General features: G+C 48.1%; 1 protein-coding gene across 1 annotated transcript in view; it reads left to right on the top strand.

Moving 5' to 3' along the window:
- Positions 1-13,661, top strand: part of LOC130384488 (GDNF family receptor alpha-2-like) — a 25,910-nt gene extending 12,249 nt beyond the window's left edge. The window contains exons 3-4 of the mRNA XM_056592710.1: positions 3,303-3,389; positions 13,240-13,661. Coding sequence (XP_056448685.1) covers positions 3,303-3,389; positions 13,240-13,661 — 509 coding nt within the window. The remainder of the gene's footprint in view (positions 1-3,302; positions 3,390-13,239) is intronic.
- The last annotated feature ends 369 nt before the right edge of the window (positions 13,662-14,030 follow it).

Below are 14,030 nucleotides of genomic sequence, written 5' to 3'. Positions count from 1 at the left end.
CCAACATTACCACCACCACAACCACAACTATCACCACCCCCTCCATCACAACCACCACCACCTCCTCCACCACCACCACCATCACCACCCCTACCACCATCACCATCACCACCTCCTCCACCACCACCACCATCACCACCCCCACCACCATCACCACCACCTCCACCACCACCACCACCACCTCCAACATTACCACCACCACAACCACAACCATCACCACCACCATCACCACAACCGCCACGACCTCCACCACCACCACCACAACCACCACCACCACCACCACCACAACCACCACCACAACCACCACCATCACCACCACCACCACCACCACCACCACCACCACCTCCACCACCTCAGCCACCACCACCACCACCACCATCACCACAACCATCACCACCACCACCGCCACCACCTCGTCCACCATGAGCTCTGAACGCACTTAAGAGCAGTGTTCCCGTCTGAAGGCAACTCAAAGTGCCAGAGGCCTGCTGTCGGTCCGGGGATACTCTCACTCACCGTCTGTGTACTGTCGCCGTGAAGTGCAGTCCAGCCAGCGGAGCCATAATTAGAGTGATAAGTTGTTGCCCCAAGGCTAAAGTCATCGCGCTGCTAAACAGCTGGCAAGGATTCTTGTACGACTTGATGAATACATAATTGGGTTCAGAATTTCTGTCAAAAGGCTTATTATTATTTATTTTTTTCAAATACAAGCCCTCCCGTCGAGATGAGTTGTATTGCTTCACACCACTTCTCAAGGGAGGATGAGACGATGAGCTGTATTGTCTAATCGTATCAGTGCACATTGCTTCGACAGTAAATAATCTCCAGAATCCTTGAAAATCCGTAAACGTTGAGGGCTGACATTTATGGTTTAATGAAATGCAGAACGGCGAACAGAAACATGAATTATTTAATTAGAGTGTGATTATTCCATTATTTCATTGTAAGCAGTGAATATTTCTCGCGCAGTAAAAGGATATATACTATAACTTTTGCTGTAGGCTGAGGATGGTGTGTCGTTATTTTTTTGTGGTGGTGCTGTACAGAATAAACCATTTTGATGGCTCATGGTGCATGGGATTTGCCATTACGCTTTTACTCTGAAATATTCTCTGGTAAAAACCACACACAAGTGACCCTGCTATAAGAAGAACTGGCTTCAGGATGGAGGTTGGGAAATAAAACCGTGACTTGTTGAAAGCCTTGTGAAGCCAACGATAGTAGAAGAGGTAATGGTTATGATTAGAGCTGCCGCATATTCTTTGGTCCTGCCGGCCTCTGAGGTCTCTGTCTCCCCAGAAAAACATGAAGCGCAATCAAAGAAAGGGGAAAGAAGATTAAATAAGCTTTTAACAAAACGTAATCACTGACAGACAGACGGACCATTGCTGAGTTTTAAAAAGGGAAATCACAACGTCCGCTTGTACGAAAACGACTTGTGTCTGCATCTTCAAACATCCGATGCATCCAAAGAAAACGACAGAGGCCATAACAACAACAACACACACACACACACACACACACACACACACACACACACACACACACACACACACACACACACACACACACACACACACACACATACACATACATACACACACACACATTTTCAATACGCTTTTATAGACAGGCACTATGTCATGTCTGCTGCCGGTCGTTATCTGGGGTGAGCATGGCCGGCTAAGCTCATCTTGTTGTGATGAGAGCGAGCGTTGATGCAGAGTCGTGACGCTGAAGCAAAATATACAGCAGCACATTATACACAGCGCTTATGTATACAGGTCAGAGACAGCTGAGACGCTGGTTTGCACTGCAATGCTGTACACTATGAAATGTATAGCAGCGCATTGAAATCCAGACAGGGACAGATAGACTGATCTGGATTGACAGGCAGCCAGACGGACAGACGTCGATCAGATCTCCTGATAAGTCGACGGGTGTGCTCAGGACGGGATCCAACCAGCACCAACAGGTCTCAGATTTTCTAATTAGCCGTGTTGGACTCCAAGGCTGTCTCTCAACACCCTGCCTGTGTTGCTTTTGGGATCAGAATGCAAAGCTATTACACACTGGAGGGTCTGTCTCCATCACGCCGAATGGCTATGAATTTTAAATGCGGCATTAGGGTCCACGGTGAAGCGGGCGCATGGGACAAAGTCAGTCAGTTGCGTGCTAATTTTCTGTATTTTTCTAATTTATGTGTAACAAAGCGAGGTCTGGTGTTCAATGTGAGCAACCCCTAGATCATGAATGCATTTCTACCACTTGGCTCGTCTGGCACATTCTCCCAAAGCACGGCGTAAAACCAACAAATAATCTGACCAGAAATGAAATGAATTACGCTGCAGTGAACCATCTGTTTCTGCATATCATGTCCAACGGCCGCCGTTGTATTAATCACACTTGCGCCTTGTTACCCTTCTCTTAGGTATGTTAGCCATTGCCCATTCTCTATTGCTTAGAAAATACTTACTTTAGAAACACATTCTTCATCTCAGACACACACACCTATGCACGCACACATCCACATATGTCCTCCAGCCTGTTTGTGCAATGAATTATTGTAAACCCCTTCACTCCTTAAAAGTATGTCAGACACACACACACACACACACACACACACACACACACACACACACACACACACACACACACACACACACACACAAACACACACCCTCGGGCATATTTTGTGCCATGACTTATGAGATAGCCTTTCACTCCTTACAATTACCCACCATCCCTCCCACACACACTCCCCCCCCCCCGCATACACACACACACCAATACACCCACCGACACCCACACCCACAATGACCCCCCCCCCCCCCCCCCCACACACACACACACACAGACAACACACACACACACACACACACACACACACACACACACACACACACACACACACACACACACACACACACACACACACACACACACACACACACACACACACACACACACCCGCATGTTTGGTACCATGAGTTACAGGACAGCTGAAAGGTGAAACACTCATTGTTGACATGGGCCTCTATAGCCGAGCTGAACCACATGATAACATTAGAGCTGAGCCACCCTCCATGTTAACATTAGAGCTGAACCTCCCTCCATGTTAACATTAGAGCTGAGCCACCCTCCATGTTAACATTAGAGCTGAGCCACCCTCCATGTTAACATGGGAACCATTGTCCATGTTAACATTAGAGCTGAACCACCCTCCATGTTACCGTGTGCTGCTGATATCCATCCCAATGGTCTCACCCCCCCCCCCCCCCCCCCGCTCTCTGTCCTGCCAGGTGGCGAGTTCTACGAGACGTCCCCTTACGAGCCCGTGGCCCCCGTCCGCACGCCGGACACCCTGCGCCTGGCCTCCATTATCTCAGGTAACCAACTGCCCTGATCCCCCCCCCCCCCCCCCACCCTGACATCCTTTATCACGCCAGGAGGGGGATGAAGACGAATGGAGAGGTGCCTTGTAGCTGAGAGAAGGCGCTGGTGTCGCGGCCCCGGGCGTGTCGGGGCTGCTGGTCCACCGACACACGGGTAGATTAGAGGGAGGCTTTTTTTTTTCCTTCTTCTCCGCCTGACATTTCACTCAGCCTTTGGTCATGGAGTGAGGTGGATGCTTATCTTTGACTCTGTCCTCCAGCACCCCAGGGCGGGGGGGGGGGGGGGGGGGGGGCTGTCGATTCATGTGTGGCCTCCCCCTCTGCCCAATGCCCCCATATCTTACCATTCATCGATTCTGCCTTCAGTTTGATTTCCTATTTGGACTACTAATTAAACCCGCCCAGGAGTCGGCCGGGGAACTACAACTCTCTGTTTCATTTACTGCTTATTATCGCCCGGGCATTACTAATCAATGCACATCTTATTATAAAGCTACAATAAAGCTAATGCTAATGCCTGGAGGCCTGCAGTGTAATAGGTGTGAATAGATGGGGGGGGGGGGAGGGGGGGGCAAAGGGTCTGTCTGCTCTCCTGCCAGAGCTACAGGCACACACACACACACACACACACACACACACACACACACACACACACACACACATGCACACGGAAATTCAATCATTTCTCTTTGATCTGCTTAAGACAAAAATTGCTGGAGGATGTGCCATTGCTCCTTTTTTTTGTTTGAAAAAAACAAAACACACACACACACACACGCACACACTCCAAAGAAGCAAATTTTTGCGCTTTTTTTAACATCTGGTGTGTTTTTATCTGGGAGGTACAGAAAAGGCTCGGCTTGCATAATCCCCTGAGCTTGAAATCGGCTGTCTGTCATTTGTTAAGGAAAATAGTCGTATTTAAAATACATCTGGGGACGGAGAGAGCGAGAGGTAGAGAGCGAGAGACCCAGATACAACTCTATCACATGATATAAGTTATATATCTAATGATATAGAAGTTGTATACTGAGAGATGATAGATAGAGAGAGTGTGATCAGCTAGTGTTTGCAGGCGTGCCCGAACACACACAGGTCTCAGCAGGAGGTGTGTGTGTGCGTCGTGAGGATGACGGTGTCATCTACCGAGACATATTAAACCCTCGGTGAGACTCCATCCTGTTTCCATTCTGCTTCAGCTAAAGGCTCTTCTCGGCGCAAGGTGAAAAATTGGATTCTAAATCTATTTAGCCGCAAGCCATACTTTATTATTTTGCTTTTTCGGAAGGCAGAGTAATTGATTGTAGCACTTTCAGAAAACCACGGGGCAAATAGATAAGTAATTAGACACTTGCTCGGGAACGAATACTTCTCACGAACAGACATGGAAAGTATTCCCAATCGGCTGTTTAATGTCTACACTGTACTGAGACTGAGGGACTTTATCGCACTGTACTGAGACTGAGGGACTTTATCGCACTGTACTGAGACTGAGGGACTTCATCGTGACCACTTCAGTTGATTAGACGGGGGGGGGGTCAGTGCATGAACAAGTGGAGGTGTGAAAAACTGAAAAATAATCTAAACTACGGGGAGAGTTTTGGTTCTCGGGGAGAGATACCGGGTAGCAGAGCCATCACGCTGGGAGGAAGTGCTTCCCCGCCGTGGGTGCTCGTGCTCGTACCAGATAAGGCGGGGGGAGGTTAGTGTGCTCCTACGTTGCTTACCTGGCACCTCTGCTGGGAGCGCAGCTATTTGCCCCCTGGTTCTCCGTGCTGTGCCTCCACAGGGCTCTGTAAACAGGTCAACAGCTCTCCACCGGGCCCACTAATAGCCCAATGTTAGCGGTCGCAGAGAAGTTATTGTGTTTTGGACGCGGAGGATTAACTCATCACAATGCAAAGACCCTCGTTCATTAGCGTAATAAGGGATGAACGAACGTGTCGGTCATTAATTGCAATTATTTCTAAACTCTTTATTTGAAATGTATTCTGTTCCCCGTGTGCGCCCTGACGGTGAGCTCATTAACTTATCCGGAGGTGCGGGGCAGGAGAATAGAGTGGTGCATGCTGGGATATTGGCCTGCAGGACGTGACAGTCCACTTAGATCTTCTACCTTGCAGCACTAAGCCCCTCACCTGCTCGCCGAGTGGGCTCACCACCCAATTAAAATGTGGGGGGAGAGAGAGGCCGAGAGGGGCCAGACTGCTGCGCCGCGGCAGCAGCTTAGCATGCGAGGAGATGTTCCCCCCTCATAACAATTATTATAGTAACCCGTACGACGTACGGCACGACAGGTATCTGAGGGGGTCGCGTTATTAGGATTAGACCCTTACTTGGTTGTTTGTTTGTGTGTATTTGTGTGTGTGTGTGTGTGTGTGTGTGTGTGTGTGTGTGTGTGTGTGTGTGTGTGTGTGTGTGTGTGTGTGTGTGTGTGTGTGTGTGTTTATTTGTGTTTTGAGTGTTAATGCATAATTGAACGTGACTAAATGAGTAGGATGTGTATGTGTATCACATTTTGGACCACACCGACAAAACACTATCAGTATTGGTTCACTACCACTGTGTTTGTGTGTGTGTGTTTGTGTGTGTGTGCGCGTGCGTGTGTGTGTCTGTCTGTTTGTCTGTGTATGTATGTCTATGTGTGTGTGTGTGTTTGTGTTTGTGTGTGTGTATGCTCGCATGCGTGTGTGCTTGTGTGCGGGTTCTGTAGGTCCATGCAAAATAATTAATTATGCCACCAAAGTGAAATAATGAACAATCTGTGGTATATGGTGTTGATTATTCACCATTCACCAATTCAAGCTTGTTTGGAAAACGCTGACTGTTACAGAAGGGGCTTTTAATATGTTCGACACAACAACTCACAACTCTCATTACTAATGCATGCAGCGGACACTCAAACTAGGGCTGGACTTGTTTTAAGGGTTGAACTGATTACTTGGTGATAAAGCTCCGGCAGAATCGCACTCCATGTGAGGCGAGGCAATTTAAATACACACACGGGCCCAGGACTATACCGCGGACAGGCCTGCAAAGTATACACTCAACTAAACTATGCAGGCTTGCAGAAACACTCAAAGGCGCATAAATACATGTATCCGCCATGCGAGTGAGTAAGCTCGCACACGCACACGCACGCACACGTACGCACACGCACGCACACCAAACCAACACAAGCACGCAGCCACAGACCGACATTACTGAAGAACAACAATAAAGAGTGCGCCATTGCCTTTGAGTACATTCTGTTAACAAGCTCAACCGTGTGCGTATTCAGGCTGAGGGCCACTGAATAAGCTCAAACATTAAATTCAAAAGAGATGGAGTGAAACTTCCAAGGCAGATGTTCGCAAGTGTAGAAATTTGTTTACGAAGATGTAAGGTTACTTTGGAGCCTTGCCCCCGCCCCCCCCTCCAAAACACACACAAACGCACACACGCACACACACACACACACACACGCACGCACGCACGCACGCACGCGCACACACGCACGCACTCCCCAGTGGGGCTGTACACTCTTCAGTGGGCTAGACTAAGGCGTTCACTGTACACCGGCAACCAGCACACGCTTGTGTTTCTCTTCCAGTTTTGCTGTTAGTCTTTTTTTATCACTCACACTTTCTCTCTTTATCGCCATCACCCACTGGCTCTCTCGCTCTTTGTATCACTCTCTCTCTCTCTCTCTCTCTCTCTCTCTCTCTCTCTCTCTCTCTCTCTCTCTCTCTCTCTCTCTTTCTCTCTCTCTCTCTCTCTCTCTCTCTCTCTCTCTCTCTCTCTCTCTCTCTCTCTCTCTCTCTCTCTCTCTCTCTCTCTCTCTCTCTCTGTCCCTCTCTCTCTATCTTCTGGCTATTTCTTATTTGAGGCATTTTTTTGCACTCCAGGGAAGTGTTCAGATTATACCTTTTTTTGGGAATGTTCCATAAAGCTCATTGATCTGCGTCTGAAGCCGGCTCCACTTCTCTCTGGCATGGCCAGTATGAAAGGAGAATCTTACTGCCATATTCCTCCAGCACCAATCTTTATCTTGCATCCATCTTTTTCCCGCGCTCTCTCTCTATCTCTCTCTCTCTCTCTCTCTCTCTCTCTCTCTCTCTCTCTCTCTCTCTCTCTCTCTCTCTCTCTCTCTCTCTTTCTCTCCCCTTCCCATCACTGTCTGTCTGTCTGTCTGTCTGTCTGTCTGTCTGTCTGTCTGTCTGTCTGTCTGTCTGTCTGTCTGTCTGTCTCTCTCTCTCTCTCTCTCTCTCTCTCTCTCTCTCTCTCTCTCTCTCTCTCTCTCTCTCTCTCTCTCTCTCTCTCTCTCTTTGTGTCCGTCTCTCTCCCTTGTCAGGTCCCTTGGACGCCCGCTGTGACACCGGGTACAGATATAATGACTGATGAGGCCTTTGACACAGCGAGGCTTGACATGCTCCTCGGGGTCCGGACTAAAGACTTCCCTAACAAGCCCGGGCGCGTCCACCCAGGGCCGTATTAAACCCCAACTCTGGCACCTCTCCTAATGACTGAGCAGGCTGCGCCGGAGCCAAGAGCCGGCTCCTAACCTAGGCTGAACCCTGCTGCCGTAGCGCAGCGTCCCCGGAGGACCGGATGATATATGAACTGCAGAATTCAAATAAGGCTGAGAGAGAGCAATTACCGAGGAGAGGAAGATCCCTTACTATAGGGAAGGGGGGGAGAGGAAAGAAAAAACTCATCAAAATCCAGATGCGTGTACGTGTGTACGTTAGGGATGTGTCGGTCGCGACTGATTCGTTACAAAGAACGAATCCCGAACGTGAACGACAAGAACTGGTTCCCCAAAACAAGAAGAACTGGTTCTTTGATTCTTTTTTTTTAACATCAACCAAACATATGGTCACGTAAATAAAATATACAAACGAACAGAGCTCCGTCTCCCCGCGACTTATATTGATTGAGTCTACAACTTCCTCAAAGATTCAGCCAATGAGAGGTAGCAATGGTGTTGGAATGGCACCTGGGTAAACCAATGACAAGGCGGTACCGTCGAATATGCGCGCTTACTCTCTCTGACGTATCTTGGGTCATACCATTCGACTCATATATCCCCCTACATTTTTTCGAAAATAGACTTGACCTCCATCTGTTTATTGGATAAACACATTTCCCAATCCCAGGAGTCTTTGCTCCATTCTACGTCAATTTAAGAACAAACAAAGAAATTAAACTGCAGTTCGTATTTTTTATTTATGACCATGCAAGTTCTGTAATGCCTGAACAATGAAGAATTAAATGTAAAGTAAAATAAAATTATAAATGTAAAACCATGAATGAAATATAGAGAGTAAGCAAGTGGTATAAATATTGGTGGGACGTTCGACATACTATATAGCAGGCATCTCCAAACGGCGGACTGCGGCCTTGACGGTCCTATCTGGACCAACGACCAATTAAAAAAAAAAAAAATTATAATTTTTTTTTTTTTTTTTTAAGATGTAATCTGACGTAACGAACGAATCAAAACGAACGAATCAAATAAACGAATCGTTATAGTGAACTGAACTGAAAGAACTAGTTCCCGGAAAAGAATCATTTTGCCCATCCCTAGTGTACGTACGTGTGTACGTACGTGTGCGGTTTTCCCTCGTCCCCAACCCCTACCCCCTCGCCACCGCCTCACTCGTACGTGTTCCCCTCTCTGGCTGGCCCCCATGCACCCCCACTGCCACTCTCCTGTTCTGGGAGTCTCACAGAGGGCCTCAGTTGGGTCTCCAGAGAGAGAGAGAGAGAGAGAGAGAGAGAGGGAGAGGGAGAGGGAGAGGGAGAGGGGGAGAGAGGGAGAGGGGGAGAGATGCGAGAGAACGTTTTTTTTTGTCAATTTCTCTTCCCAGTCCACTTGATCTCTCCCTCTTTCTTTATGTGCCTCTGCTGCCCCTCCATCTTGTTGTAGGCCTCTCACTCCTTCCCCACCTCTGTCGCAGTTTTTTTTTTTTTGTTGCATTTCTATAGATCTGTTTTTCCATCCACACACCATCCATCTGGCTCGATGCGGTGTGTGAAATGGATACACGGCCATTTTCACTCCCTTCCCGATCACTCCGTCTAATTTATAGGACCCTTCCGACCAGAGAACCCTATTAAAATCTATCTACATTCTGAATCAAACAGCCGGCTGTTGGAAAAACTATGGCCCTCCACTCCGACGGCTGGGATTAAATCTTCTTTTAAGGTTAATAGTGTTTGGAAGATTTCCATAAGCATGGCAGTTTTGTTTAATTTTCAATTATGCTGGCACAATGTTATGCCAACAATTAATTAGTATAGAGACTAAGACTCTTTGTTACTCTTTGCTTGCTACCGTATTCATTCAATGACTTCACTTTGCATAATAATACTTACATGTATATTCATACCTTTATCCACATCCTCAAGGTCTGACCTATGCTTTTGAAGATGCATCTATTCCGACTAAACACACTCTCACACATCAGCGCTTCGCACACAATGCCACTATTGAATCATATTAGCGTAGATTTGAATATCACAACTTTCCCTCGATCTCCATGTGCTCTTGTCATTTCCTTATTAAAAATCCATAAATGGATGCGTTCTTACACTCTGGCTTAATCAATCATGTATTCTCCGTTGCCCAAATGAGCCCACAGTACTTTGCTGTAAATATTCCAGTCGACGGAGGAACGTGTGCTGATTGCACCGCTGATTATCAGGGCTTAATGATTGTGAGCGCGAGCTGGGGACATGCAGAGAATGGGGCTGGGTTAATTGAAAGCAGGCACTTCTCTGCCTGCTTAAAGTGGCTCTCCTGCATGTCCTCATCTTTCTGTCATAATAATCATCCGCGGGAATCAACTCCTTCAGTTCGCTACCTATCCCTCTCTCTCTCTCTCTCTCTCTCTCTCTCTCTCTCTCTCTCTCTCTCTCTCTCTCTCTCTCTCTCTCTCTGGCTCTCTCTCTGTCTCTCTGTCTCTCTGTCTCTCTTTATCTCTGTCTCTGTCTCTCGCTCTCTCCCTCTCTCTATCTTGCTCTGGCTCTTAAAGCTATTTCCATTTTCCAAGTTGCTTGTCGTTGACTTATGAACCCCTTTTCCCCTCGCATTATGACACAGTATGTTTGCTGAAAACCTTCATGATAATGCACTCGGAAAATCAATTATCACACTAACACAATACTGCGTCTTTCCCCACCCATTTCCCATTGCTGCCCTGCCTCCCTCCACCTCCTCCTCCTCCTGCTCCTCCTCCTGCTCCCTCTCCCACAGCAGCCACGCTACTGGTGCTTCTGAGCCATCAGTGCAGCTTTATGTCTTCATGCTCGCTTCAGGGCATCTTTGAAGATGCAGAGAGCAAATACTCATCTCAGTTCCCCAATCAGAGGGGGAACGAAAAATAAGAGGAAAAAAGGGAAACGGAGAGTCGATCTGAACCATCTTAAATGCTCATCCTTTTCCTCTCCTCCCTCCACGTCGACGCCCCAGTGGCCCATATTAGAGACTGCAGATGGCCCGAGCAGATTCAGGAGCTGCGATCCATCAATGTTAAGCCGGCCAGTTGGCTGCACCCCCCCCAACCCCCCTCCCCACCCCCGCTGCACTACCTCCCAGCTCCTAAAGATGAACCCCAGGCCCCCCCAAGAGGCCTTTTTCAATCCAAACGCCCCAGTTTATTTAAACTTTGGCCCCCGCATTGACCTCCTGATGCCTGGGGCCAGTGTCAGCGCTCTCTGTCAGCCCGGCTGTGTCTCTAATGCCATGGCATTGGGGCTGCATTGCTCTTTGACATTTGGAGTATTGGCCCTCATCGTTCTATAGGCTTCAGGCCTTCAGGATGTGGCTGATTCGGGTTTGTGTGAGGAAAACAGTGGCTATGGATGTGGGTTAGGCCTGTTAACCCATCCTTGATTGATTTATTGACTCGTGTGATGAGAGATTAGAGATCACCGCGGACAGGCTGGGAGTGTTTAATGCTATGTCATTTATTCATCCGTCCGTCGAGGTATTCAGTTTGAACGTCTTCTCCCCTATATTATGGTAATTAATAGAGGGTCGATATTAGGAAACACACCCAATTACAGAGAGGGGGATGATGACCTCGGGGACTTCGGCGGCGTGCACAGTGTTCGAGATTTATTGGAAATTCATTCTGTCAGGTCACACAAATCTTGTATGGGGTCCTCCGTTAAGTCCATCCATATTTGCTATTTAATCTATAATTTTATGATGCTGTCGTCTCGTCGTTTCCATAACAGAGATACAGGGTTATTACCAAAGGCACAGCACAGCTGAACAGGATTATCATTTCTATAAAAATATTAATTTCTTGGCATGAAAAACACCTTGATACAGTCCTTGACAAACAAATGAAAACAATTTGGGATTCCAAAACCACTTTGCTTAAAACCCTATCCCTAGTTTTAATCAAATCTGCTTTTATGATATTCTACTTTACTTCTGCCGGTACAGAGCTCTGTTTATCTGAGATAAGAGTCCTCAGAAAATCCACCTTCTTCTTCATTCGTTGATGTGTTTTTATTTCCTTCACACTCTGTGCTATGTGTCTACTGTCTATTTGAGTCGAGTGCCTTTTTCTATAATAGAATGTAAAGCATGTTATCCGAATGGAAACAATGCAGACACCTCTAGTGATGCTGTCTTAAATCCACGCCTGTCCTCTTTCTGCTGCAGGCGGTCTGATGGACACAAATGGTGATTGGTTCTGTTGAATAGGAGATGAATCTCCGTGGGTGTCACCGTGCCACCAGGACCTCTGAAATATCATTATCTCTTTGAGGGAGAGGGGGGAGGTTAACTTTAATATAGGCTGAATGCTATAGAGGGGATGCCACCAGCAGATGCGATGCAGGGTTTTTATTTTGCAGGATAGCTAAATAAAGCTGGTGGGGATCTTTTTTTACCGCAGCAGTCGTACATTCAGGGCTTCGAACAGCAACTAAATGCACCTTAGCCATGATCGTGTTATCGGCTTCTGACAATACAAAATGTAAGTGTCAAATGTTTAATTTTCCAGCACATTTGGGTTTGTCTGACATGGTGTATTGCCCCTGTCTAAAAGCTGCGAGACGTGTTAGTCACACCGTGGCATTATTCTTGCCAAAGTTCCCCCTTTTGCTCCTAGCCATTGTTACAGACTGCTTCTTCTAATTAAAGATGGCCAAAAATGGTACTGTGAGCAATATAGTAACGTCACATCATCAACATAAATGTCTATCAATGCATAAATAAACCAACATCCAATTATGAACCTCAATCGGTTTCGAGTCAAAATACGAAATAGACTTGAGTGATTCATTGGTGATGTGCAACGCGTTATATAAAGACGTCTCCTACAACGCATCTTTCCATGACGGTGTAAGAATAAACCGCTTACATCCAGCGTGTCAGAGAGTGCAGAAGAAGAGCGTACAGTAGGAGTTAGTTAAACGGCACGTGGGCGCGTACTATAGGTTGGCTGACCTTCTTCAGCACGAGAGCGCTTACCGGTGCGCTTTAGATTGGATTAGTTCGATTTCAAACTTGTACATTTCAAAAAAACAAAGTAAACTGAATAATGCCCTATCTGTAGAGGAGTAGGAAGTAGGTGACACACTCATACGCTCCCGCCCCCCCGACTATATTCATAGTATATATAATGATATCACGATGTTAAAGTATTTCTTTCAGCATAAATGCTCTACAACTCTACTTAGGTTTTACCCAGACTTCCCCTAAACAGATTCAGTTTGGGTTTCTTGTCACCGCAGACATTCCCTATGTGTGCCGCCATTGTATCGTTCACAACCATGAACCATTACCGAAAACCCCTTCCCCTTTCCAAAGCTCCCGGTCTGACCCCTCCACCCCCTCCAGGGATGCACACGGCGGTGGCCCCCAGCCGCTTCCAGTGCCCGGACGCCGACAAGGACTGCAACCCCTGCCTGGACGCGGCCAAGGCCTGCAACTTCAACGCCGCCTGCAAGAAGCAGCGCTCGGCCTACATCGCCACCTGCAACAGCTCCGGCAAGAGCGGCGGCGGCGGCGGCGGCGGCGGCGACGCGGCCAAGGGCGGCGAGACCTGCAACAGGAAGCGCTGCCACAAGGCGCTGCGTCAGTTCCTGGAGCGCGTGCCGCCCGAGTTCAGCCACCAGCTGCTGTTCTGCCCCTGCCTGCACGGGGGCTGCGCCGAGCGCCGGCGACAGACCATCGTCCCCGACTGCTCCTTCAAGGACAGGGTGAAGCCCAACTGCCTGGAGCTGCGCCAAGTGTGCCGCCAAGACCCGCTCTGCAGGTGAGGAGGGGGGAACCGGAGGGGGGAGGGTGGGGGAGGGTGGGGGGCGGGGGGCAACCAGAGGGGCAGGTGTTGTTCTACTTAAGGGGTTTTGTTTCTGTAATCTGCTCGTGCTGGGGGTAGCTGGGACATGGATGTGTGGGAGTGTGTGTGTGTATGTGGCCGTGGGCGTGTGCGTGTGTGTGTGTGTGTGGCCGTGTATGTGTGTCTGGTGTGGCCGTGTGTGTGTGTGTGGCCGTGTGTGTGTGCGTGAGTGGCCGTTTGTGTTTGTGCATGTGAGCACGTGTGTGTGTGTGTGTGTGTGTGTGTGTTTATGTGTGGGTGTGGCCGTTTGTGTATGGCCGTGGGCACGTGTGTGTGAGCACACGTGTGT

Source organism: Gadus chalcogrammus, chromosome 6 (genome assembly GCF_026213295.1).
Source record: "Gadus chalcogrammus isolate NIFS_2021 chromosome 6, NIFS_Gcha_1.0, whole genome shotgun sequence".
NCBI classification, from domain to species: domain Eukaryota; kingdom Metazoa; phylum Chordata; class Actinopteri; order Gadiformes; family Gadidae; genus Gadus; species Gadus chalcogrammus.
The sequence above is the reverse complement of the archived record's forward strand: the minus strand, read 5'-3'. Positions and strand labels throughout refer to the sequence as shown.